Source organism: Procambarus clarkii, chromosome 11 (assembly GCF_040958095.1).
Source record: "Procambarus clarkii isolate CNS0578487 chromosome 11, FALCON_Pclarkii_2.0, whole genome shotgun sequence".
Classification (NCBI taxonomy): domain Eukaryota; kingdom Metazoa; phylum Arthropoda; class Malacostraca; order Decapoda; family Cambaridae; genus Procambarus; species Procambarus clarkii.
The window spans coordinates 36,666,896-36,691,581 of NC_091160.1; the positions used below are offsets into that span (position 1 = coordinate 36,666,896).

General features: G+C 38.3%; 1 protein-coding gene across 1 annotated transcript; it reads left to right on the forward strand.

The window, feature by feature from the left end:
• The first annotated feature begins 8,562 nt into the window (after positions 1 to 8,562).
• Ccm3 (programmed cell death protein 10 Ccm3) lies at positions 8,563 to 23,309 on the forward strand. The gene is made up of 5 exons (XM_045742529.2): positions 8,563 to 8,759; positions 9,676 to 9,853; positions 16,178 to 16,310; positions 16,747 to 16,911; positions 17,841 to 23,309. The coding sequence occupies exons 1-5, from the start codon at positions 8,679 to 8,681 to the stop codon at positions 17,923 to 17,925; spliced, it is 642 nt and encodes a 213-aa protein (XP_045598485.1). The 5' UTR covers positions 8,563 to 8,678; the 3' UTR covers positions 17,926 to 23,309.
• Positions 23,310 to 24,686: the final 1,377 nt, after the last annotated feature.

The following is a 24,686-nucleotide window of genomic DNA, read 5'->3' on the forward strand; positions in this document are numbered from 1 at the left end:
GGTAGTCCGTCTCTCTCACCCCATCTTCCATTCCATTCCTCTTTTTTTCCCCTCCCCACCTGTTCCCCTCCCCATTTTCCGTCCCTCTCTCTCTTTCCTTTCCCTTCTCACCCTCTTCCCTCCCATCTCCCACATTTTGCCCTTTTCCCTAGCCTTCCCTTCTCCCCATCCCTCTCCACCCCATATCTCTACCCTCCTCCCTCTCCCCTCTTTCCCCTTTTCTCTTCCCCTTCTTCCGTGTCTGGCCTCCAACCTGGAACAGACAGACATTTCTATTTATATATACAGAAGGGGTAACCGGCTGTACCCGGGTCTCTTCCCCCTCTTCCCCAATCTCCATTCCTTCTCCTATTTTGCCCCCTCATACCCTTTCCTTGGTCCCCCTTCTACCCTCCCATCGTCCTCCCCCCCTTCTCTCAGAAAATTAAAAATTAAAAAGCACTGAAACAATTGTATGAGTCTCTTAAGAAAATATATTACTTCGGTCCCTAAAATCTCTAGGGGAAACACACCATATATTTCACATTTATGCTCGACTGCATAAATGGATTCCACAAAAATCATATAGGGGTTTCTATAAATAATATGTCTTAAAGCACTTATCTTAGACTGATCCCGGCCTGTCCCGTACCACAGACCATTTCCCCTGCAAAGTTGGATGAGTCTAGCTCCAAGTGTCTGGCCTTCTGCTCTGGGCTGATAGACAGGCAAACAGACATTCTCCCTTATAGATATAGATAATACAATTCAACTACTTGACAACAGTATTTCATTGTGAAAGCTTGTAACTTAAAATTTACAAATTTCTTTTGTCCAAATTATTCTAAGGAATACAATAAATGTATTAGTTTTGGGTTGTTTTGGTAGTTTTGTGAATTATAAGTGCCGTTGTTATCTTTATTAATAATTGTGATTTTTCATGCATTGTGAGTTCAGTTGCAGTGTTGGTAGTCCATTTATAAGCTATAATTATAAGTATGTCAGCTTCTTCAGTTGTCAGCTATAAGATATTGTAAAACTGTATGAAAGTGGGCAGCAATCACCATGCAGGAGTCATCACAGAGCCAAGCCTCTTCCTGTGACTCGACATCTATAAGCTAACATATAAAATAAAATTGCGCATCTAAAATAATTGTTGTTTAATAATTTAATCATTGTACTTACAGTAATAATGTCCACGTAAACAATGACTTAGCAGAGGTGTAAACGGTACCAAGAGTGGGTCATGGGGTGAAGTAGTCGCGCGTTGAAGTAGCCGCGCGTTGAAGCGGTCGCTGGCGGTGTAATCGGTACGGTAGGTAGCAACTCCCGGTTCACACTTCCCTCCGCTCACAGGATGGGTATGGGGTGCACAATAAACTAGCCACCTCCGGCGGCAACAATCAAAATCCTCCGTTACTGCCACTCCGCTAGTACATCAGTCTCTATGGTAAAAGGTTAAAGGAACTGAGTTAGGTAAAAGTTGGCATATATATATATATACTGAGAGATGTACTCAACTTTTCGGTGCATATACATCGAGACATTATTTTAGTGAACTATGTTCAGAACAAGTGTACAGAGTCATTGGTCAGTAAACTATCGTGGAGGACTTCAACCTTCCTGTGGTTGTGAAGCAGAACTGTACAGCACCAGCTGATTTAATTGTGTTTATTAGGCATCCGGAATATGCGTACCTGCGGCCGATATTGAAAGCGCTATATTGGCCCAAAATGGGCTCGGGAAGTGAATTCCAATGTTTCTACAGTTAATCAATTAAGTTGATGATTGTGAACTAGTCTTGGGAGCCGCCTCAACTTGGTCCAATGGCTTCATGGCTTCATTCTGACAAGCTTCCCAGAAGCTATGAATTCCAATATTTGCTGTCAAAACCACACTACAATATTTAAACAAAAAACTATATAGGAGGCGACACTCAAAACCCAGAAAGCACTGATATGAAGAATTATGGTATCTTTAGAAGTGGAAACTGTGTGAAAGGACAAGAATCCAACAGTCAGTGTGACACTGTAATTGGAAAAAATTAGGGTGAGAATTGTAAGTTAGTCTAGCTAACTAATAGTCTAACTATGTGAACGAGAACTAGGATACAATTGTCAAAACTATATATTGGTAAATACCACGTTAAAAATGAAATTTTACACCAAATGATATGATATACTTTGAAATTTGTAAGTCATTCACTCGCGGATATTGGAGGAAGCTATTCTCAGCGTACCCAACGTTTACTAGTGCAGCCTAGTAAACTAGTGTCACAACTAGAGGTTTTTCTCGGATTCCATGACTTTTTTATTGTTGCCAACAGCGGCGGCTAGTTTATTATGCACCCTGTCTTGTCGATCATCCAGTGAGCGATAGTTTGTTATGTATCATATAGTCATCCTGTGAGTAGTAGTTTATTGTGTACCCCATACTCATCCTGTAGAGCGGTACTGGTGCCATACCTATACCTAAAAGTATGCGGAAAAGGGGCACCATAGCTCAGGGCACCCACGGAAGGGATCACCATAAAGTACTCATGGAACTGTACTACCCACTGTTGAATTTTAAAATCCATCTTTAAAAAATCATTAGGACGAATGGGCAGACGAATGACAAGCCGGCGCCTTCCTGTCCTCGTCGAGGACAGGTAAGTTCAGGTAAATATACATTTAATTTACCTGGACTATCGGAGCCTCGAACTACGGACAGTTGCCAGCCGCTCTACCTACCGAGGGGAGGGAATTATCAGGGGAAAGTGTTGGTGTTGTTTAAGATTCAGCTACTGGGAACAAAAAGTTCCAAGTAGCACGGGCTATGGTGAGCCCGTAGTGGACTTACCTGGCACAGGGCTGTAACTTGGGGAAAGTGATTGATGAAGATTAAGCCACCCAAAAGGTGGCACGGGCATGAATAGTCCGTAAAGTGGTGGCCCTTTGGAGTCATTACCAGTATCAATAGATGATACTGGAGATCTGTGGATGTGCGACTACCCCCTACGGAGAGGTCGTGACCTCTCGGAGAAAGTGCCAAGTCATTACGACTATATAGCACTGGGAAGGGTTAGGATAAGGATTTGGGATGGGACGGGGGGAGGAATGGTGCCCAACCACTTGGACAGTCGGGGATTGAACGCCGACCTCCATGACGTGAGACCGTCCCTCTACCGTTCAGCCCAAGTGGTTGGGTGGACTACCTACCGAGCCATTAACACTCATTGAATTAAATTAAATTAATGTTTACATTTAGGTAAAAGTATATACATATATATTGATTTGCAGGCAGAATGTTGTATTTCCTAGATGGAGCTAGTGTGTACTATGCCTAAAGCCACTAATACGCTCAGTGTTTCGGGCAAGATGTGGGGGAAAACTTACAACTAAGACTTAAGACTAATTGAGATCAACAGCATGAATTGAACTGAAGTAGAAGAAGAATTACAATAATTACGCGTTGAATTAACACCAGCAACTGCAATAGAGGAGCAGATGGTAATTTTGAATAAATACAATATACGGACTACAATTTTATTAAGTTTATATATGGCAGATGTTAGCAGTTATACTAGTAAATCATTAGTCATTAACGTTTAATAATAGCAAGACATAGGATGACATTTAGGGGGTAAAGTAGGTTACATGGAGTTGATTTGGTAGTACAATATTTAGTTTTGCTCTTAAACTGGTTGAGAGATGGGCAGTCTTCGACATGATTGGGAAGGCTTATTACAAAAATGTAATAAGCATTACGAAACGCATTCAGGCGTCAGACCAAAAATAAAAGAATGAATTTTGGAGAGTTAATTTTTCAATTACCCTCGACAGTGAAGAAAAACGTAAGAAATATTGAGAAGATTCATGTTAGAATTATTAATCTTACGCTTTCGGTCATATAATAATTTGACATTTTTTATTTTTTTTGAGATATATACAAGAGTTGTTACATTCTTGTACAGTCACTAGTACGCGTAGCCTTTCGGGCAGGTCCCTGGAATACGATCCCCGCCGCGAAGAATCGTTTTTTCATCCAAGTACACATTTTACTGTTGCGTTAAACAGAGGCTACAGTTAAGGAATTGCGCTCAGTAAATCCTCCCCGGCCAGGATACGAACCCATGACATAGCGCTAGCGGAACGCCAGGCGAGTGTCTTACCACTACACCACGGAGACTAAATTTTACTGTATTTCGGTCAAATATATATCATATATGATAAAGGCTGCAGGAACACGCAAGCCATAAATCACTAAGAACAGTTTGGGGGGTAATCGTAGACGTCAGTTTAGTTTAGTTCATTTATTATGCACCCCATACTCATCTTGTGGGCGGTAGTGAAAAGAGTTACAGAGGCACATAATGGGTTCAGGGACTAAACCCCACAATTCATTTAGCTAAGCAAGTTACAGTCTTGATGAGCTAGTTACAAAATTCAATACACATCGTCACATCAGCATTGGGCTCGAGGCCGACCACAAGTGCAGTTTCTAATTTAAGCAACAGACATGTGAGGAGAGCTAGTGTCACAATTTATGTTTATCCTGCACCCCCTCCCCCCCCACATCACGTGGGCAGCGGTGGATAGGCTACAATTACTTAGTTACTACCTACAGTTAACAAACTGAGGATATTTAGCCAAGACTTCTAGCAGCAGATCTTTTTGAATTAAATATTTACACATCTCTTGAACATTGAAATTGAAATTGCAATAAGTTTATTGAGGTAAAATACACGCAAAGGGATGAGGTAACTCAAGCTATTCTCACCCCGTTCAGTACATTGTGTTAATACATACATAGACACATATCACAAGCAATAAACGTATTACCGAACATTTTGAGAGATAAACATATACATTTCCTCCTTTACACAAGTAGTATGGTATCAGACGTACACACAAATACTTTTATGACCTAGGTATACTAGGCTCTTGAACATTTGTTATAGAGTTGTCTTCGAATTCACGTATCTTTTCGCACTCCATCACATAGTGACGGAGGATGTGCGAATAATTTTGTTGACACAGTTTACATTTGGTCAGGTCTACATCGGCAGATAATGGGAATTCCCAGAGATACTTGTAACCGAGTCTAAGCCGAGCAGTAGTAACATCTAGAAGTCTGCTGATTTTATTGGATGATCCAAAAATATGTGGCTCCTCGATTGCATGATAGTATGATGATAGATGGAATTACTGGTGTAGATTTCACTTTGCCTTATATATACAAGATTTTATTGAAGTTCAAGTTCAAGTATGTTTATTGAGACAAGAAAAAATACATCTCAAAGGGATAGAGTAGCTTAGGCTATTTCAAGTCCCTTAAGGGGCGTACAAATTCAGTGAATACAGATACCAAATCACAATATAATAATCCCACTTAACATTGCAGGTTAATATAGTAAGCACAGCATATAAGTTACTCTCATTGGGGCAAAATTCTTGTAGCTCCTAAGTAGTCAGTCTATCATACCATTATCACACATCCAAACAATTTGATGTGGTACACTACTTATTTCCTTATTTCTATAGTTATCAATAAGTTGACACTCAAATACATAATGTCTTGGTGTACTATTGCTCTCAGATTGCTTATTGACAATCCAAGGTTATACTCAATTTCTCCTTTAAAGGCAAATTCTTTGGCTAACTCATCACCTCTATCATGCATTCGGAGGCCAACATGAGATGGAGACCACATGAAATGGACTCTGTTACCATCATTAATAATTATATTGTATTTGTGTCTAGCTTCAGACACGAGCATACTACAGTTATGATTTAATGAGTTGAGAGCAATTGAGGATGATAAAGTCACATACAATTAATGTTTCAAGTTTGGAGACTTGTACACCATCTCAGTGCAAGAAGCAAGGCAAATAGTTCGGTCTGAAGGGTAGTGGGTCCGTGGTTTAATAGGGAATCTATAGAAGCAAAGGAACTGAACAAAAAGGCGTGGTGGAACTTCCAAAATAACAGAACATCTGAAAGCATAGAGTCACTCCACAGTCACATCAGGAGAAAAACAACAGTGAAGGAACAGGCGATGAAACTTAGAACGGGTGAGGACAGGTACACAGAGAACGACAGAGAAGTGTGTGAAGAACTCAACAAAAGGTTCCAGGAGGTCTTCACAATAGAACGAGGTGAGGTCACTGTGCTAGGAGCGCTGGCAGTGAACCAGGCGGTCTTGGAAGGGTTCGAAATTACAAAAGATGAGGTCAAGAAGCACCTGTTGGATCTGGACGTGAGAAAAGCTGTTGGCCCAGACGGAATCTCGCCATGGGTATTGAAAGAATGTGCAGAATCACTTTGCTTGCCACTCTCCATAGTGTATAGAAGGTCACTGGAGATGGGAGACCTACCAGACATATGGAAGACGGCGAATGTGGTCCCAATATACAAAAAGGGTGACAGACAAGAGGCACTAAACTACAGACCAGTGTCCTTAACTTGTATACCATGCAAGGTGATGGAGAAGACCGTGAGAAGAAAACCAAGTAACACATCTGGAGAGAAGGGACTTCGTGACAACCCATCAACATAGATTTAGGGAGGGTAAATCTTGTCTTACTGGCTTAATAGAATTCTACGATCAGGTGACAAAGATTAAGCAAGAAAGAGAAGGATGGACAGACTGCATTGTCTTGGACTATCGGAAAGCCTTTGGCACAGTACCCCATAAGAGGTTGATGAATAAGCTGGAGAAACAGGCAAGAGTAACTGGTAGGGTGCTCCAGTGGGTAAGGGAGTACCTAAGCAATAGGAAGCAGAGAGTTACAATGAGAGGTGAGACCTCAGATTGGCGTGAAGTCACCAGTGGGATCCCACAGGGCTCTGTACTCGGACCTATCCTGTTTCTGATATTCGTAAACGATCTCCCAGAGGGTATAAACTCATTCTTCTCAATGTTTGCTGACGACGCCAAAATTATGAGAAGGATTAAACCAGAGGAGGACAGCTTGAGGCTTCAAGAAGACCTGGACAAGCTGCAGGAATGGTCGAACAAATGGTTGTTAGAGTTTAACCCGAGGAAATGTAATGTAGTGAAGATAGGGGGAGGGCCGGTCTGCCGAGTGGACAGCACGCTGGACTTGTGATCCTGTGGTCCTGGGTTCGATCCCAGGCGCCGGCGAGAAACAATGAGCAGAGTTTCTTTCACCCTATGCCCCTGTTACCTAGCAGTAAAATAGGTACCTGGGTGTTAGTCAGCTGTCACGGGCTGCTTCCTGGGGGTGGAGGCCTGGTCGAGGACCGGGCCGCAGGGACACTAAAAAGCCCCGAAATCATCTCAAGATAACCAAGATAGGTGTAGGGAGCAGGAGACCAGATACAAGGTATCATTTGGGATATGAAATACTTCAAGAGTCAAAGAGAGAGAAAGACCTGGGGGTTGATATCACGCCAGACCTGTCCCCTGAAGCCCATATCAAGAAGATAACATCAGCGGCATATGCCCGGTTGGCCAACATAAGAACAGCCTTTAGAAACTTGTGTAAGGAATCATTCAGAACTTTGTATACCATATATGTCGGACCAATCCTGTCGTATGCGGCTCTAGTATGGAGTCCATATCTAGTCAAGCATAAGACTAAGCTGGAAAGGGTTCAAAGGTTTACCACCAGTCTAGTACTCGAACTGAGGGGTATGAGCTACGAGGAGAGACTACAGGATTTAAACCTCACGTCACTGGGAGACAGAAGAGTCAGGGGGGACATGATCACCACATACAAGATTCTCAGAGGAATTGATAGGGTAGATAAAGACAGACTATTTAACACCAGGAGCGCACTCATTAGGGGACACAGGTGAAAATTGATTGCCCAAATGAGCCATAGAGACATTAGAAAGATTTTTTTCAGTATCAGAGTAGTAGACAAATGGAATGCATTAGGAAGTGATGTGGTGGAGGCTGACTCCATGCACAGTTTCAAGTGTAGATATGATAAATATTTCACACATACACACCCACAGGGTGTGTGTGTGAAAAAAATAGTTAGTAGTTAGTTACAGTTGATTGATTGCCAGTTGAGAGGCGGGCCGAAAGAGCAGAAAGTCGACTGTTTCTGGCAGTTACAATATCACATTCTCTAGTGGATGGGTATGGGGTGCATAATAAAGAAAGAAATTGAATTGGTGGATGTTTTATGCTGCTCATACATATGATTCTCGGTTCTAAACATGTCATAGCTCTTTATAATCGTGCTTTCTGGCTTTCTGGCCTTTGTGTGTCAGTGACTGCTCTTCTGTCATCCCTAATTCCCTGAAATATTGTGGCTTTTATAACAAAGATTGGAATGCCCATATTCAACTCAGTTTCAGGCTTATCACGTGCAGTTTATTGTTAAGAGAGACACGAGGCTAAGTACAGTAATATACTGTACTTAGGGGAAATAACCGGACGTGTGTGTGTGTATTTATTATTTGTTTTTATTAATTGTGCCTCTAGGATGGAGCTGTTAGCTCTTGGACCCCGCCTTTTTAACCTTCAGTTGTCTAATGGGTGTGTATATGTGTGTGTGTATGGGCGCGTGTGTGTGTGTGTGTATGTATGTGTGCACCTGTGAGGTTATCAGCTGAGCTGTAATATTATTGGAACCTGGAGTGTCAGAGGTGTTTACGTCCAGCTGGAGAGTGGATCCCGTCGCTGTCACCTCTGCTCTACCTGTCTTTCCTGGTGGCTCCGTGGCCCTGGCTCCTGAGATAATGACCATGGGAGACCACGCCCCTAATGCGCCCGTGGCTTCACTCGTCTTTCCGGTCTTAATTCGCCCAATATTGGCGCAGGTAGGTGTCGGGAGGGTAGGTAGTAGGCTAGAGGTCTGGGAGGATACCTCTCTAGATCAAGGTTAAGCTGCACCTTGATACCTGTGGGGCTTAGTCTCTCCGCGCTAGATAGGTCAGATATTAACCCAGCAGCACAGGGCTTAAATGAAGACATCTTGGCTGAATCTCTTCAATGATCTTGGGTGACGAGACAACCCCCAACTTGTACTGTTCGTGATGCATCTTGTGTTTGTTGATGTGACGACTTGAATTTTGTAACTAGTTCATCAAGATTGTAACTTGCTTAGCTAAATGAATTGTTGGGTTCAGTCCCTGAGCTCATTATGTGTCTCTGTAACCCTTTCCACTACCGTCCACGGGATGGGTATGGGGTGCATAATAAATGAACTAACCTAACTAACTCTTGTGTTTGTGTATATGTGGGTCAGATTCCATTAAGGTTCAGAACAATAGGACGACGGCATTAGGGGCTGAGATGCCAGGGGGGCTAATCTGTCACGAGTGATCCATCGTACAGGTGGTTTAGCCATTAATAGATGCCCCTCACACCCCCCATTCTTCCCTTATTTTATAGTTATATGAATTGCTCTTAGATTAATTATATTCACAGTGCTTTGTAATTAGTCCAACAAATGCATATCCAAATACTGTACTGGTATTGGAATGATGGATGATTCCTCACACTTGTTCCTTCCTTTATTGGATTCGCCTGACCAGTGGACCCTTTAGCTAACCTAAGATCTGTAGATAGGATGAAAACACTCGTGGGGCTTTGCACTATTTTAAAATAGAATTTTGAGATGCTGTGTGATTGTCAAATTCAGGACAATATACTGAATATTTTTTGCTGCTTGGATAATTTTGGTTGTGTTGTGTTACAGAAGAACACAAGTTAAATATTCAAATGTTGTTACAGGTGGAGCGTGAAAATGTAGCATCAAGTCAAACACTGCGAGCTGCCCTGAGTAAGGTGGAGGCGGCTCATCCAGGGTTCACCTACGAGATGGTCATGGGTCTTGTTCGTAAGGCCGATCTCAGTGTAAACATGAACGAGTCCATCCTCAGATTACAAGGCTCTGTAAATGAATCTGAATGTATGTAGTCAAATCCTTTTTTCTGAGTAATGTTTTGATAAAAGTCTTGAACAGGATTTTACTGCATATTCAATAAACTTGGGTTGTTGTACTATCTAAGCTTTCCAATTGGAATCGTACGGGGATAACCCCACTGTGAATCTTGCAGAGATTTGAATTAGCTGGATTTCTTACAACATATATAAAAGAAAAAATGAACAGATTTGCTATTTTTTGTAGCACAACCAATATAATTCATACTTCCACATACAGCATACTGTACATACAGTACTGTATACAGTATAATGATGACATTGATAGAGTGCCATAGTAGCTGGGTGAATGAGGAAGGTCATTGATGTCAAGCTAGTAAGTTGTAATTCTTTTAAATTTCAGACCACTATGCCATTATGGATAATTTGAAATCTGCAGTAAAGTTGCAAGATATAAGTGTGAAAAGTTGGTTACAGAAGGGTTTTAAGCAGGAAAATTGATGATCAACAGAGTATACTAGAGAAGATGTATACAAAAGATATAATTTAGAAAGTAAGGGAGTTGAGACTGCAGAATAAGTGAAAAGCAAACATGTTTTAGGAAATAGAACAGAAGTTGGGCGTATATATTAGATACAATATTTTGAAAATATTATTTTTTCTGTAAAAATTATAGTGGAAACATATTGTGGCATTCATAGTCCTATAAAAGTATATGATAGATTAGATACGAATGAAGAATGAGTAAACTTTACAAAATAGGTATCGTTATAATATAACATTAGCAGGAGGCAAGCAAACATAGAACCTTACCTTGTGGTTACCTTGTGTTGGTTTTGGGGCTTAGCGTCCACGCGGTCCGGTTATTGCCCAGGCCTCTTCTTTGCTGGACCGGTCAACCAGGCTGTTGGTTGCGGCTGCTCGCAGCCTGACATACGAGTCACAGCCTGGTTGATCAGGTATTCTTTGGAGGTGTTTATTGAGTTCTCTCTTGCACATTGCGAGGGGTTGGCCAGTTATACCCCTTATGTGTAGTGGAAGCGTGTTGAACAGTTTCGGGCTTCTAATGTTGATAGAGTTCTCTCCTAGGGGAGCCGGTCGGCCGAATGGACAGCATGCTGGACTTATGATCCTGTGGTCCTGGGTTCGATCCCAGGCACCGGCGAGAAACAATGGGCAGAGTTTCTTTCACCCTATGCACCTGTTACCTAGCAGTAAAATAGGTACCTGGGTGTTAGTCAGCTGTCACGGGCTGCTTCCTGGGGGTGGAGGCCTGGTCGAGGACTGAGCCGCGGGGACACTAAAGCCCCAAAATCATCTCAAGATAACCTCAAGATAGGGTTCTTTACCGTCTCTCTTTAGAAGGCAGAAAGAGTATTTTTTTTATTTGGTGTGGAAACGTGGATGCTGCTCTGTCCAATAAAATAAACACAACATGAGGTCGAGGCCATATATACTTAGAGCTGTGACTCTGGTGTTTATACATGAGGTTATCCGAGATGATTTCGGTGCTTAGCGTCCCCACGGCCTGGTTCTCGACCAGGCCTCCTTTTAGTTACACACCTTTAGTTTTTACTCCTTTTTTTTTACTCCTTTTAGTACTCCTTTTAGTTTTAGTTTTTGTAAATTATGTGAGAAACCTTTAAAGAATTCTGACAAAGAAAGGGATCTAGGGGTGGTTCTAGATAGAAAACTGTCACCTGAGGACCACATTAAGAACATTGTGCGAGGAGCCTATGCTACACTTTCTAACTTCAGAATTGCTTTTAAATACATGGATGGAGAAATACTAAAGAAATTGTTCACGACTTTTGTTAGACTAAAGCTGGAAATATGCAGCGGTTGTATGGTGCCCATATCTTAAGAAGCACATCAACAAACTGGAAAAGGTGCAACGACATGCCACTAAGTGGCTCCCAGAACTGAAGGACAAGAGCTACGAGGAGAGGTTAAAGGCATTAAATATGCAAAAACTAGAAGATAGAAGAAAAAGAGGCGATATGATCACTATGTTCAAAATAGTAACAGGAATCGATAAAATTGATAAGGAAGAATTCCCGAGACTCGGAACTTCAAGAACAAGAGGTCATAGATTTAAACTAATGAAACAAAGTTGCCGGAGAAATATAAGAAAATTCACTTTTGTAAACAGAGTTGTAGACGGTTGGAACAAGTTAGGTGAGAAGGTGGTGGAGGCCAAAACCGTCAGTAATTTCAAAGCGTTATATGACAAAGAGTGCTGGGGAGATAGGACACCACTAGCGTAGCTCTCATCCGGTAACTACACTTAGGTAATTACACCCCCAGGAATCGGCCTGTAGCAGCTGTATAACTCCCAGGTACCTATTTACTGCTAGGTGAACAGGGACATGAGGTTCAAAGAAACTCTGCCCATTTGTTTCTGCCTCCACTGAGGATCGAACCCGAAACCTCAGGACTACGATTCCAAAGTGCTGTCCACTCAACTGTCAGGCCCCTGTTTGAGAGTTTGCTTTATTTCTTGACTTTTTTGGGGGGGTAAAAATGTTCTTGATGGTTTGAACCAATGTAGATTGTAGCCTTAGGGAGAGACGTATATGGGAGAAAAGGGATAAGGGGCTCTAGAAAATATTATGAAAGGTAGAAACATTGTTGCTGATGTGAAAGAAGTAGTGTGACAATGTGTCTTCCAAGCCTGACTTTTGGCAATACAGTGGCATCTCGATTCAACAAAACTTGATTCGGTGAATCGCCCATAGAAGCTCACACTTTCCATGCCAGATTTACTCACCCGATTCGATGAACAGGAGTTCGCTGAAGCAGGAGACATGTGGATTGCTTAGGATGTTGGGATCGAGTTCATAGATAGAGGCAACATTACAAGAAATAGTTGGGCCTTGGGAAAACCACTGAGCATATTTAAAACCAAATTCTATGGTTCTCTTTTTTCCACTGCAGAGGATTTTGTTCAGTAAAATATAAGTCCTTTTTCATTTGAAAAGGAGAGTTTGAGGCTTGGGCATGGGGAAATATGCTAGGCGTAGTTAAATATCTTTACAGACAGGTTCTCTTGGTTGTTGCCCTTCATGTGACAAATTGAAATTATAATTTCACTCGGTGAAATCAACCCATAGAAGCTGGATAATATTAGGCAGAAATGGTAACTATTAATATACATTGGAACCTCGGTTTATGAATGCCTCTACCGTACTTACAAATTTTTCGGGTTACGATCTGAATTTCTTCATAGAATTTGATTTGGTTTATGAGCTTTGCCTCGAGTTGCAAGTTTGTTGATACACATATGGGTAGACCGAGTGCGTGGTTCCTGGTGGCATGGGCGTCTGCACCTCAGTTTAACAGTGCCTCCCGCGTAGTGACAATCACACTTGAATTCTTTGTGAAGAATTTAATTGTTTTCAGCTTTTTTTGTTTCTAAACATAAAAGTAATTATTATATACCATGCCATGGGTCCCAAGAAAGTCAGTGGTAAAGTTCAACCTAAGAAAACACATGTGAGGATGACTATAAAGGAAAAACAAGTCTCTATGGAAAGGTTCTTAGTGAGTTAAACAAGCAATGAGACACAACCAGGTCCTAGTGGTATGCAGGCAAAATGTAGGAGGGTATCCCTGAGAAGTCATCACTGCCTGATGTTATAATGGAAGGTGGACTTCCCTTCCAAACACTAACACCTCTCCTCCTCCCCCATTCCTGTCCTCCTCCCCCACTCCTCACCGTCTTCCATATGCTAACGAGTCATCAATAAAGGTAAGCTATAACTTGTACATACTATAATAGAAAATATTTGTGTTTATTATGTATGAAATGTTTTTTGAAGTTAATATTTTTGAGAGTGTGAAATGGATTATTTCGATTTACATTATTTCTTATGGGAAAATTTGTTTTGGATTATGAATTTTTGGGTTTCGAGCCGTTTCTGGGAACGGATTAAATTCATAAAGGAAAGGTACCACTGTAGCTCCAATCACAGTTATGATGATTTTTGTAGATGGACTGAACATTACAAGCAACAGTTTGAGTCTTGGGAAAGCTATTGAGGATATTTAAAATCAAATTCTATGGTTTGTTTTTATTCTGAGTTGGTAAGGGTTTTGTTCACTCATATATTACCCTGCCATCTTTTGAAAATGAGCTTTGAGGCTAGGAAGATGAGAAATAAGTTAGTGGCTGTTAAATTTTTTGCAGACATGTTCGTTTGGTAGTTGTTTGTTATATTACAGTATAGGTTGAAATTAACATTTTGGTAAGTGAAGTCAGCCCATAGGGCATGGAAAATACATCCTAGAAGCATCTCTGGTTGCAACGAATTGGGGTTGGTCCCATATAGTTCGTTGAATCGAGGTTGTACTGTACTGTACAGTATTACATATTGAATAGCATGGAAATGTGTGGGTGATGTGGAATGGTAGTGAGAACTAGAAAGATAGGGGGTGGAATAGGATTTTTTGTTGCAGCTATGTATTTAGAGGATAGATTCTGGGAAGAACATGGTATTAAGAAATGTAGACAAATAGAAACTGTACATAAAATGGTTGATTTAATGAAAAGTGGAGCTATAAAATAGTTTGGTCATTCCACAGTAGAATGGAGAGATGCATATACAGTACAGTAGAATCTTGAAAAATTACTGTTTCTAATCAAATCCACTGTCACTCCAGATAAGATTCCTAATGACTTCAACAGTTAAAATGTCTAAAACAGAAAAATTACCAAATTTGCAAACTTCAAATGAAGAGGACTTGATTGTCATAAGTAAATGGATATCCATACTTGGTGTATCCTCAAATTGCCTGAGAAATGGTGGACGTGCATTTAACTATGTTCATTTGTATCCCATTTGTTTCCTCCGCACTGTTTTATTTAGAAACTTCTGTTATGGGTGGGCTTGGCCTTGTTTGGATTCTCCTGAAATTCCTATTACTTTCAAGCATGGAAGACTTCTGAAGAAGCAATTTAAACATTTGAGAAGAACTTCAACATTCTGGTTTATCAACTGGCATTCTTCTCTTAAATGAAGCACTTGTCACTTGTTTGCACTACAGAACAAGATGAATTGAGGATTACCTCAGAAGTATTTACTGGAATTTATCAGATATCTACCATCCTTTGTTGCCACCAACGCTAGTGGCACCAACGAGAACAGAAAGTCAGTGGCTTATAGAAGGGGCCTTCTAATGTTTCCTTTTTTTTTCCTACTTCAGCAGGTAAAGTATTCCATGGATTTCTTACCCTTTGGGTGAAAAAGCATCTACTGGTACAGTATCTGTATATATACAGTAAAGTATAAAATAAGAACAGTAGTCAGTGAAAGGACAAAAAGGGGTAGAGAATTTATTTTTTTGATTTCTGAGTGGTGTGTTGAGAATATGCACCCTACTTTTCTTAGTGTTGCCACTATAGACCTAAGTGGAGGAAATTCAAATAGTTTACTAATTTATATGGGGAATTTACTAAGCACCATAATAAACAAAATAAGAAACATGGTTAAAAAAAAAAGTTTTGCTGCTTTCTAAAGGCCTTATCTTGGTATCCAAAAATGCTTTCAGGGTGATTTTTTTGCTTAATTGTAGATTAAGTTATGTAGTTTCCTGTTAGCATAATTGAGTCAAAGGCATTAATTAATGTACTGTACATGCTCGTATTCATGTACAATACATACATGCATACAGGCATTATGTATAAGCATAAAATTCTTTGAGCTTGTCATGTTTAAGCTTCGTGGTTTATTTAAGAAAATTAAATTTTTGAATCTTAAGAGCCTTTGCATCCTTGCTTAATACAGTATTATGCTCCAAAAAACTAGAGGGTTGGATGAATATATTGATGCACCCAACTGGAGTTTGACCGCAGGTGTACTTATCTAGGTATGTTAGTACAAGAGCCTTGTGTGATCTAATAGTGAATTTGACACAACTGGAAATTCAATGTAACTACAGTATTTTATATTTATGTAAATGCACATAAAAAAATTTCTGTCTACAAATAATATGCTTTATTTTTATGCATACAAGTATTATATATATTTTTAATGAAGTCATGTAATAAAGCCAAGAACTAAAGAGCGGTCATTACTCAGTATTGAGTTTTGCTTTTTTAAGGAGTTTCTTTGCAATTTATATTTTTAACACTTTTTAGTTAGAAATGCACTAGCTAACTTATTAAGGGATTTTCCTTTTGGCATTTTTTTTGTGAAGTAGCTACTACAGTACTGTATACAAATTTTGAAATTTATCTTATTCCATGATAAAATATTAAATAGTAACTAACAAAGAGACTTGCCTCATATTTTGCAACTTTTTGTATTTAACATTGTGTATTATGTATTATGCAGTATGAGACATATTACAGCTGGTGACTACAGAGTAACACGCACTGAAGATGCTTTTCAAGAGCTAAATAAAAAATCTGCAAACCTCAAGCGCATCCTGTCCCGCATCCCAGATGAGATAACAGACAGGAAGACATTCTTGGAAACCATTAAGTAAGCTTAATTATTAAAGTAATTGGACTTAAATTAGTTTGTTTTTCCATTGCTTGTCTTCTAAAACCTTCCCTCCCCCCACCTTTTGGAAACATGTTCTAGTTCAACCTGTCCCAAGGAAAGATTACCATTCCAACTCCTCAAATTATTGCCCTCACTTCTCCTCTCCGTTGTACTGTATTTCATTCTGTCTATAATGGAAGATTTCATAAACCTTTATCATTTCAATCTTCTATCTGATTACTAATATAGAGTCTGAAGGGAGGCTTTTCAATCCTATTCTGTTTTTTCAATTCTTAATAATAAAGACATTGCTCTTAGTGGTCACTTTATAAAATTATAAATTATGCTTTTTATATAGATTCTAATCCTGATGGGACATGTTGCTGAGTTGATTAGGGTGTACATATAAAGAGTGCTAAACTCCTTTTGACAGAGAAATTGCAAGTGCTATCAAGAAGCTGTTGGATGCTGTGTCGGAAGTCTCTCAGTACATACCAGGCACACAAGGGAAGCAAGCATTGGAACACCGTAAGCGGGATTTTGTAAAGCACAGCAAGAAGTTTAGCAACACACTCAAGGAGTACTTCAAGGAGGGACAGTAAGCCATTTTTATAACATTTTAATTTATAGTAGAAATATTAATGTGAATGTGTGATAAAAATTGTTTTTATTCTTACCCACAACACATTCACACATAAGCAAGTAAGCCAGGCAGACAACCAGCCACACAGACTAATTCACATACGTGGACAGACAACCAGACATGCAGACTGACTGACAGACATACTATAAAGTTATTAAAAAGCAAGTTTCAGGTCAAGGATAAAATATAGAGGTTGGAAATGGGAAACAGATTCACAAAATTAAAAGGAAATGTGTGGAACACTAAATGAACAGTTCCAAAGTGTGTGTGTATTGTGTCAAGATTCAGAGAAGCAGGTACAATACAGATGTGAAGCAGGTACAATACAGATGTCGGAGAACAACATAGAGTACATAGAAGTGTATAGAGGTGAAATTCAAAAACTGCTCAAGAAGCTAGGGTTGGCCCAGATGCAATCTCATCTTGGGTTCTGAGGGAATGTGCACCTGAACTGAGAATTTCATTTGATTTGATTTTTCAGGGATCTTTATATACAAGAATCTTATTGGATATATAAACAAATTCAAACATAACTCCACTCGACAAGAGTGATAGCAGAGAAGAAAATTAATGACCTGTGTCATTGACAGCATGGCAGTCAAAATATTAAAAAAAAAAATATTAGAAAAATTATTAAACGAAATGGGTAGAATACCTGGAATGACATAATAACAGACAATATGCTTTCGCACAGGATGAGTCTGTGTAACAAATCTACTTAGAACAAATGTACTAAGTGCAGCATATGTTCCTCACACAATGTCCTTTAATTTTAGATAATATAAATAAATGGGTGGCCATACCGTATACTGTACCTGATTTATTTATTTTTTGTTTAAATGTTCTGCAATAATTAACTAACTACTCTCCTTTCACCATAATAGGGCCAATGCTGTATTTGTGAGTGCCACGTATCTCATTCACCAGACCAACCTCATCATGCTCACTGTCAAAGACAAATGTGAATGAATTCTACAGTGTGAAACTAGACCGATGGATGCAAGATATTGCTCTGGTGCACGATGCTTGCTGCAAACTCACCTAAAGGTATAAAGTCTGGCCACTGGTGTAGAAATTCTTAGGTGTATTGGTATAGCCAGGCAGTACTAGTAGTGAGCCATTTCTGAAAACTCCAGAGTGGAGGAAAAAATTAAGGTTTGACATTGAGTGCTTGATGCAAGAATAGTATTGGTAATGATTATCAAGTTTTCATAAGAAAGGGATTTATTTAGAGATGATTACTGATCAAATCTTCGTGCATATTTTTATTGTGTTGGTCATCACGTTGTGATGGTGGCTAAGTGTATTGGGAAAAAATAAGGTTGCCAGTTAGCCAAAATAATGTAGCTTTTGGGTGTTAGGTGATGATTCAACCTGTCCTCTTAAGTTGTCACAACAGACAAAAAAAGGTGTACTAACACATGTGAACCTAACTTATCAACCCATGCATAGAAAATATGGTTGTTTGTGAGCCGCTATGATTTATATTATGTATGTATGCCATATTTTGTCCGTTTGGGATTTTGGCATAAAAAATATGATGTGTTGGTTTGAGAGGACAGGTTGGATGATTTAGGTTGATGCTGTAGCAACTGTCATGTTGGATTTTAACTATACATGCAGCAGTCAATATAGACTTCTTTTTGTCTGCTTTTGGTAATGTGAAGATAAATATTTATTCTTATGCTGAACTGGTTAAGGACCATATATGGGTTTTATAATGTGCATATTGTGTACATACCGTCTTGTTGACTCTTTACTTGATGCCTACAGTGGGCAATACCTGGGTAGCCAAATTTGGCACAATCTACTCCAGTACTTAGTGAACCTTCACTGACTTGTGAGCCCTACAGTATGGAGAATCTAGTATGCAGATATCAGCAGAATTTCTTGAAGCATTGTGTTTGGGCTCTACGTATTCTGATACAGTTGTTGATATATGTATATTTTCTCACAGCCATAAAGTATAATATCAGTATTTATCTTTATTTAAGCCCCATACAGTTTTAATATAAATACTATAAAAGACAAAACTTGGATTTTAACAGACCTCTCCCAAGTACATATCCACACTAAGGAAGAATGCTTATTTTGCAAATGAAAACTAGCCTTTGTTGTAAAAGGGTCAGTTATTTAAGAATGTTTAATTATTCCAAAACAACAATGGTAATGTAAACCCAATGACCAAATGTGAACAGGGAGTAGTCATTGTCTGGATTTGCTGGATGATTTTTATGGATGCTTAATTATAGTAGTCGAGTTTAACACGTAAGGTCGAATTGGTTTAGAGTCGACTCTACACTTGGTACTGATCCTTTCATTACTTTGATCACTTTTTTTTTTTTTCAAGCTAGAAAATATTGTGGTAAGCATTAGTTTTGTGCAGTTGAGTTTACTAGAGCTCAATTTGTATAATTTTATTAGTTCTGTATAAAGTTTTAAGCTTATTGACTCATTACCATATACAGTATTTAGTTTTGTAGATACTGAACAACAATATAAATTTAGTAAGGAAAGCAAATCAAGTTGAATTTTTGTAGTTAATAAAGGTAGGCATAATGTTAAATTCCTGAGATCATTAAAAAAATCCAGGGGCTGAGAAATTAAGGATATGGAAAAGCTTTAAATGTTAAGAGAAACGAGATTCCATAGTAGTGGAATAGTTTGGTAAGGGATGAATTAAGAAGTAGAGAAAAATCCCTGTTGAAATGTGAATTAGCACATGACATTAATATTTGAGAAGATTACATTTATGGTTGGAATGTTAGTCGATGCCTTCAGGGAGGAGATGATTAATATGTTGGGACCAAAGTGAGTGGAAGAGTGGTGATGTGACCCACAACAGTATAATGCTAAACATAATTTAAGGACAACTGAAGCTTGAATTCATAAAAGGATTATCAAAACTGATAGATGGATATATTCTTATTGTCTTTCTACAGTGTCCATGATTTCCATATACAAACACAGCAAAGTAAAGCAGTTTCATTCTTCTCTCAGCATACTAGTTTAACATGTTTATATATTGATGAATCAAGACTCCCGGGCAGCACTTTAAGTGTTATTTTAAGAATTTTTATGCATGTTTGGCTTTAGCAAACGTAAAGCACTTGCATTTTGGTTTTACTGTTGGGAAAACAATTATGTATGAAAATACTGCTTATAGATTGAAAAATTATCCAAGTTTGACTATACAAATATACATTTTTTTTTCTTTTTTGACATATGCCAAGAGGTTATATGCTGCTTTTCAGTTTACTGCTTTTACTTTATCATTAAACAAAGTACAGCAAAAACAAACATTAGGGACACAAAAGAAATAGTGGAGCTTATATTTCAAAATATTTTAGATGTGTGAAAACTTTGCAACCTAATAGATATATGAAGAGAAGCAGAACAAGAATGAAAATTCTTTCTGGAAATTAAAACTTTATTTACCAAACGTATTGATAAAGTGTTTAAATCTTTACATTAAATGTTTGCCGAGATACAATGCACAGTACAATATTGTACTTTGAATGCTTTTCACATACAAGAAGTTCTTAGATGTAAAGTACTGTACATAATATTTATAACCGTGTATTGCAGTGAAAAGCAAAATAATAAATTGGCAGCCCCTTAAAGTCGTGGGAATTCCAGTGAAGCTTTAGTATGTAATTATGACAAAAATATTTTCACATTTGCACGAAGTATACTCTGAAAATATTGTAGGTATATTGAAAGCTACACTGTTGAGAGAAAATTACCAGTGTCTGTGGTAGAGGTCAATCATACATTTTTTTAATTGTCAGGCACAAAAAGCTAAGCAAATTTTCCACATGATTGTGCTAATTAGTATATACTTATTATATATTCAGTATAAGCTCACAAATATATATAAATATAAAAGTCTGCAATTTCAGTTAGTAAAATCAATGATTTTTGCATTAAGAACAAAATAGCAAAACAATATATGTACAGTACTCTTGCACAGTAGAATATATATGGAGTGTAGCAAATGGTAGTATTTGGTGAACACATGTTAACAGAGATGATGTTAACCTGTTCCAAATGGTAAGATGTTACTTGGGCAGGAGGCCAGCTAGTTGAGAGAGCAAAATGCAAGGTATTGTACGGTACTGTCCCACACGACTGAATACCAAAATGTTCATCGAGATTATTACTGGTTCTATCCATGAGGAGGAGCAGTAGTGTTATACACAAGGCATTCCGTGACCTAAGATTATTAGTCGACTAATGAGAACTGAGAACACAGTATGCATACGTACACCATCTGGTGCGTCAGAGGTGTAATGATGTGTGGGGGTGTACCATCTGGTACCAGCTGGTACACCCCACACATCAGAGGACGCTAGAAAAACATACAAGGTAATTATATTGACATAATCAGGCTGGTGCAGAAAAATCTGCACTGATGATCCTTTGTAAAATATAATGGAAATTCTAAGGTAAAGTCATTTGTATATTGTATATCTTTTTAAAAATAACTTCAACAATGTATTTTTTTACTTTGCATTTGGATGTCAAATAAATCTTGAAATTTATATCACAATATTTTTTAGGAAATGTTAATATATTATTAAGATGTATTTCTCATTAAGATATAAGTGATGTTAAATGTTTGGTTCACTAAATGTTGTGATAAGAGACTCGTACAAGTTTGTGTGTCATATCTTTTCCATTTTATTTAGGTGGAAACCATATACTGTATAAATAAGTATAGGAAGTCAGTAAAAGAAGATCAGTTATTAGACAGACTAGATTTATTGGGGGGGAGAAGGGGAGGGAGGGAGAAAGAGAGCGGTGCCATTACAGTGCATTTTTTTTACAGTATTTGTAAGGATACATAGTGTACAGATATGAAAATATGGCACACAAAACTAGAGGGCCTGATAGCGCGTAACAATTGACATTACCTGAAAATGCAAGCACTGTTGGTTGTTGTAACAAAAGTTGTAATAAAAAACCTCGCACTCAAAATAAATAAAATACTTTGTGGCAAGATGAAAGAAAAACCTGGTGTTCTTATCTATAGACAACAGCTTTATTGTTTTGTGAATGTAATAATATCCAAGTAATGTGCCCAAGACAATACAATAATAAAAAAAAGTGCCACTAAAAAAAACCACTCCTCAAAGAGCAGGGAAATTTTTCTAGAACTTCCTTTAAATTACCAGGATGGTACACAACAATTCTCTGTAAACTAAAAGCAATTTAGTCTGTTCCTAAATACAGTAGGTATCTTTACCAGGAAAAAAAAAATGGGTTACAATAACCTGACTGATAATATTTAGGGTTTATGAACCTAAAGTTTCATTAATTATGAAATAGTTATTTCTGTGCATGTTTCTTCATTTATGATGTATCAAAGCCTTAGTGTGTGAAATATATCAGGGTACATTATTTTACTTTGTGCACTAGCAACTAGTTTAGTGTGGGTCTACTCAGTGGAATGGCTAATTGTTTATTACGATTTCTAATAAACAATAACTGAATGGTGAAAATAAAATAAATTTGATTAGCTCATGTGCTAAATTATTGTCTTTTGTGAAAAAAAGCTTCCTTTATTGAAGATTTATCTTTTGAGTTAATTTTTCATAAATCTGAATTATAAATGGATAGAATATGCTGTATAGATTTGTGACTAGCTCTCCATACACTCCCTCATAAGGAATTTCATATACCTACCATTTCTTCTTGTATTGTTATCATTACATTTCTAACAGCTGCTTATACTGTACAGTTAATTGTTAATATTAAATAAGGGATATTCATACAGTACTGTGAATTAGGTTGTACGTTTACTGTGTTTTCATTATATTTCATGTAATTTTCTACAAGGGCCTTCTTTAATGAAATTTTGGTGACTAAGGATAACAGCATAGAACAAAAATGTATAATTTTGGTTACAGTTATACAAAGGTGAAAGTTATAGTACAAGTACAGGTGGCTCCTGATTCTAGATGGAACTATATTAAACTGCATAGAATTTTGTTAACAGCCACATGGAAATTTAATAGGATGTGCTCCAAGACAGTAGATTTTATTAGATAAAATATTAAATGCACTGCATACTGTATATTAAGATTTGTTAACAGTACACTTGAAAACGGTAGTACTGTACTGTACTCTGTAAACTTAAATAACAGAGTACCGTACTGTACACTGTTAAGCAACAGAGTATTGTACTGTAATAGAGAGGGAAGGGAAAAATAGGGAAGAGGAGGTATGGCTGAATCTATATTTTTGATCAAAATCTAAATCAGCTACGTATATATATTGTCTTAAAATATGCTCAATGCCTTTACTGTACCCAATGTGCTTTTCTTTAAATAAAACCTTGCCTGTACTGTGGGTGTAGTTTGGTATAATGACTCGTCACCATGCAAGCTTGTGTGGAATAGAAAATATACCATTAATATTTTAAAGGGAGCCGGTTGGCCGAGCGGACAGCACGCTATACTTGTGATCCTGTGGTCCTGGGTTCGATCCCGGGTGCCGGCGAGAAACAATGGGCAGAGTTTCTTTCACCCTATGCCCCTGTTACCTAGCAGTAAAATAGGTACCTGGGTGTTAGTGAGCTGTCACGGGCTGCTTCCTGGGGGTGGCGGCCTGGTCGAGGACCGGGCCGCAGGGACACTAAAGCCCCGAAATCACCTCAAGATAACCTCTCAAGATGGTCTCGATTATTTTACCGAATAGAAATGGGGTTTACTGTAGTGCAATATGAAATAATATAAAAGGTTGAAAGCAGGTTGAATATAATAAATAATTCAACAGAAGGTGAAGGAGATAATATACTGTATAGGGAGAAAATTCAAATTTACGACCATCTTGCACACACCATTTATGTTGTATATATCACCAAGATGGGTTACTTTATAGTTTTACTGAATTAATATTTACAAAATTTGTGGTGTCCACATAACATTTGGAGATGCCTGCAAAATATTTGTTTAAAACTTTCGCTTGATTTATGTAGGAGTAGGGTAAGGAAGATCCCCCCAATTATTATGGAAATATGTAAGCCCCTAGTGGCACATTTTCAATTTGCTTTAAAAATTATCTGTGGGAGGGGAGGGTGGTGATAATTAGAACAGTATCTAAAGCATACAAGCTTCGCTGCCCCCAAATTTCTAAACACGTTTCACAATGACGGGATAACCCCAACTCTGTCAGTTGCAAACAATACCCTAGGGAATTTTTCAATACAGGAGATGCAATTACAGGTATGTATTTCTGTTTTTCTTTTTAGCAAAACAGGTTGAAGATATTCTCTCTCTCTCTCTCTCTCACTCACTCACTCACTCACTCACTCACTCACTCACTCACTCACTCACTCACACTCTCTCTCTCTCTCACTCACTCACTCACACTCTCTCACACACTCACTCACTGAGTGGTGGAGGCCAAGACCGTCAGTAGTTTCAAAGCGTTATATGACAAAGAGTGCTGGGAAGACGGGACACCACGAGCGTAGCTCTCATCCTGTAACTACACTTAGGTAATTACTGACATTTATACAGTAGTACCTCAGCTTACGAACTTAATCCATTCCCAGAGACGGTTCGTAACACGAAAATTCGTAAACTGAAGCAAATTTTCCCATAAGAAATAATGTAAATTGAATTAATCTGTTCCGCACTTACAAAAATATTAACTTCAAAGTAAATTTTATACTTAATTCACCCAAATCTTTAGTACTAAAGTATGTACATGTTATTGCTTAC

Excerpts from the sequence above, each read along its gene's own strand:
- Ccm3 (XM_045742529.2), top strand. The coding sequence starts at position 8,679 with ATGACCATGGGAGACCACGCCCCTAATGCGCCCGTGGCTTCACTCGTC. Across the intron at positions 16,311-16,746 it reads ACATTCTTGGAAACCATTAA|AGAAATTGCAAGTGCTATCA; the intron begins GTAAGCTTAATT and ends TCCTTTTGACAG. Across the intron at positions 16,912-17,840 it reads GAGTACTTCAAGGAGGGACA|GGCCAATGCTGTATTTGTGA; the intron begins GTAAGCCATTTT and ends TCACCATAATAG.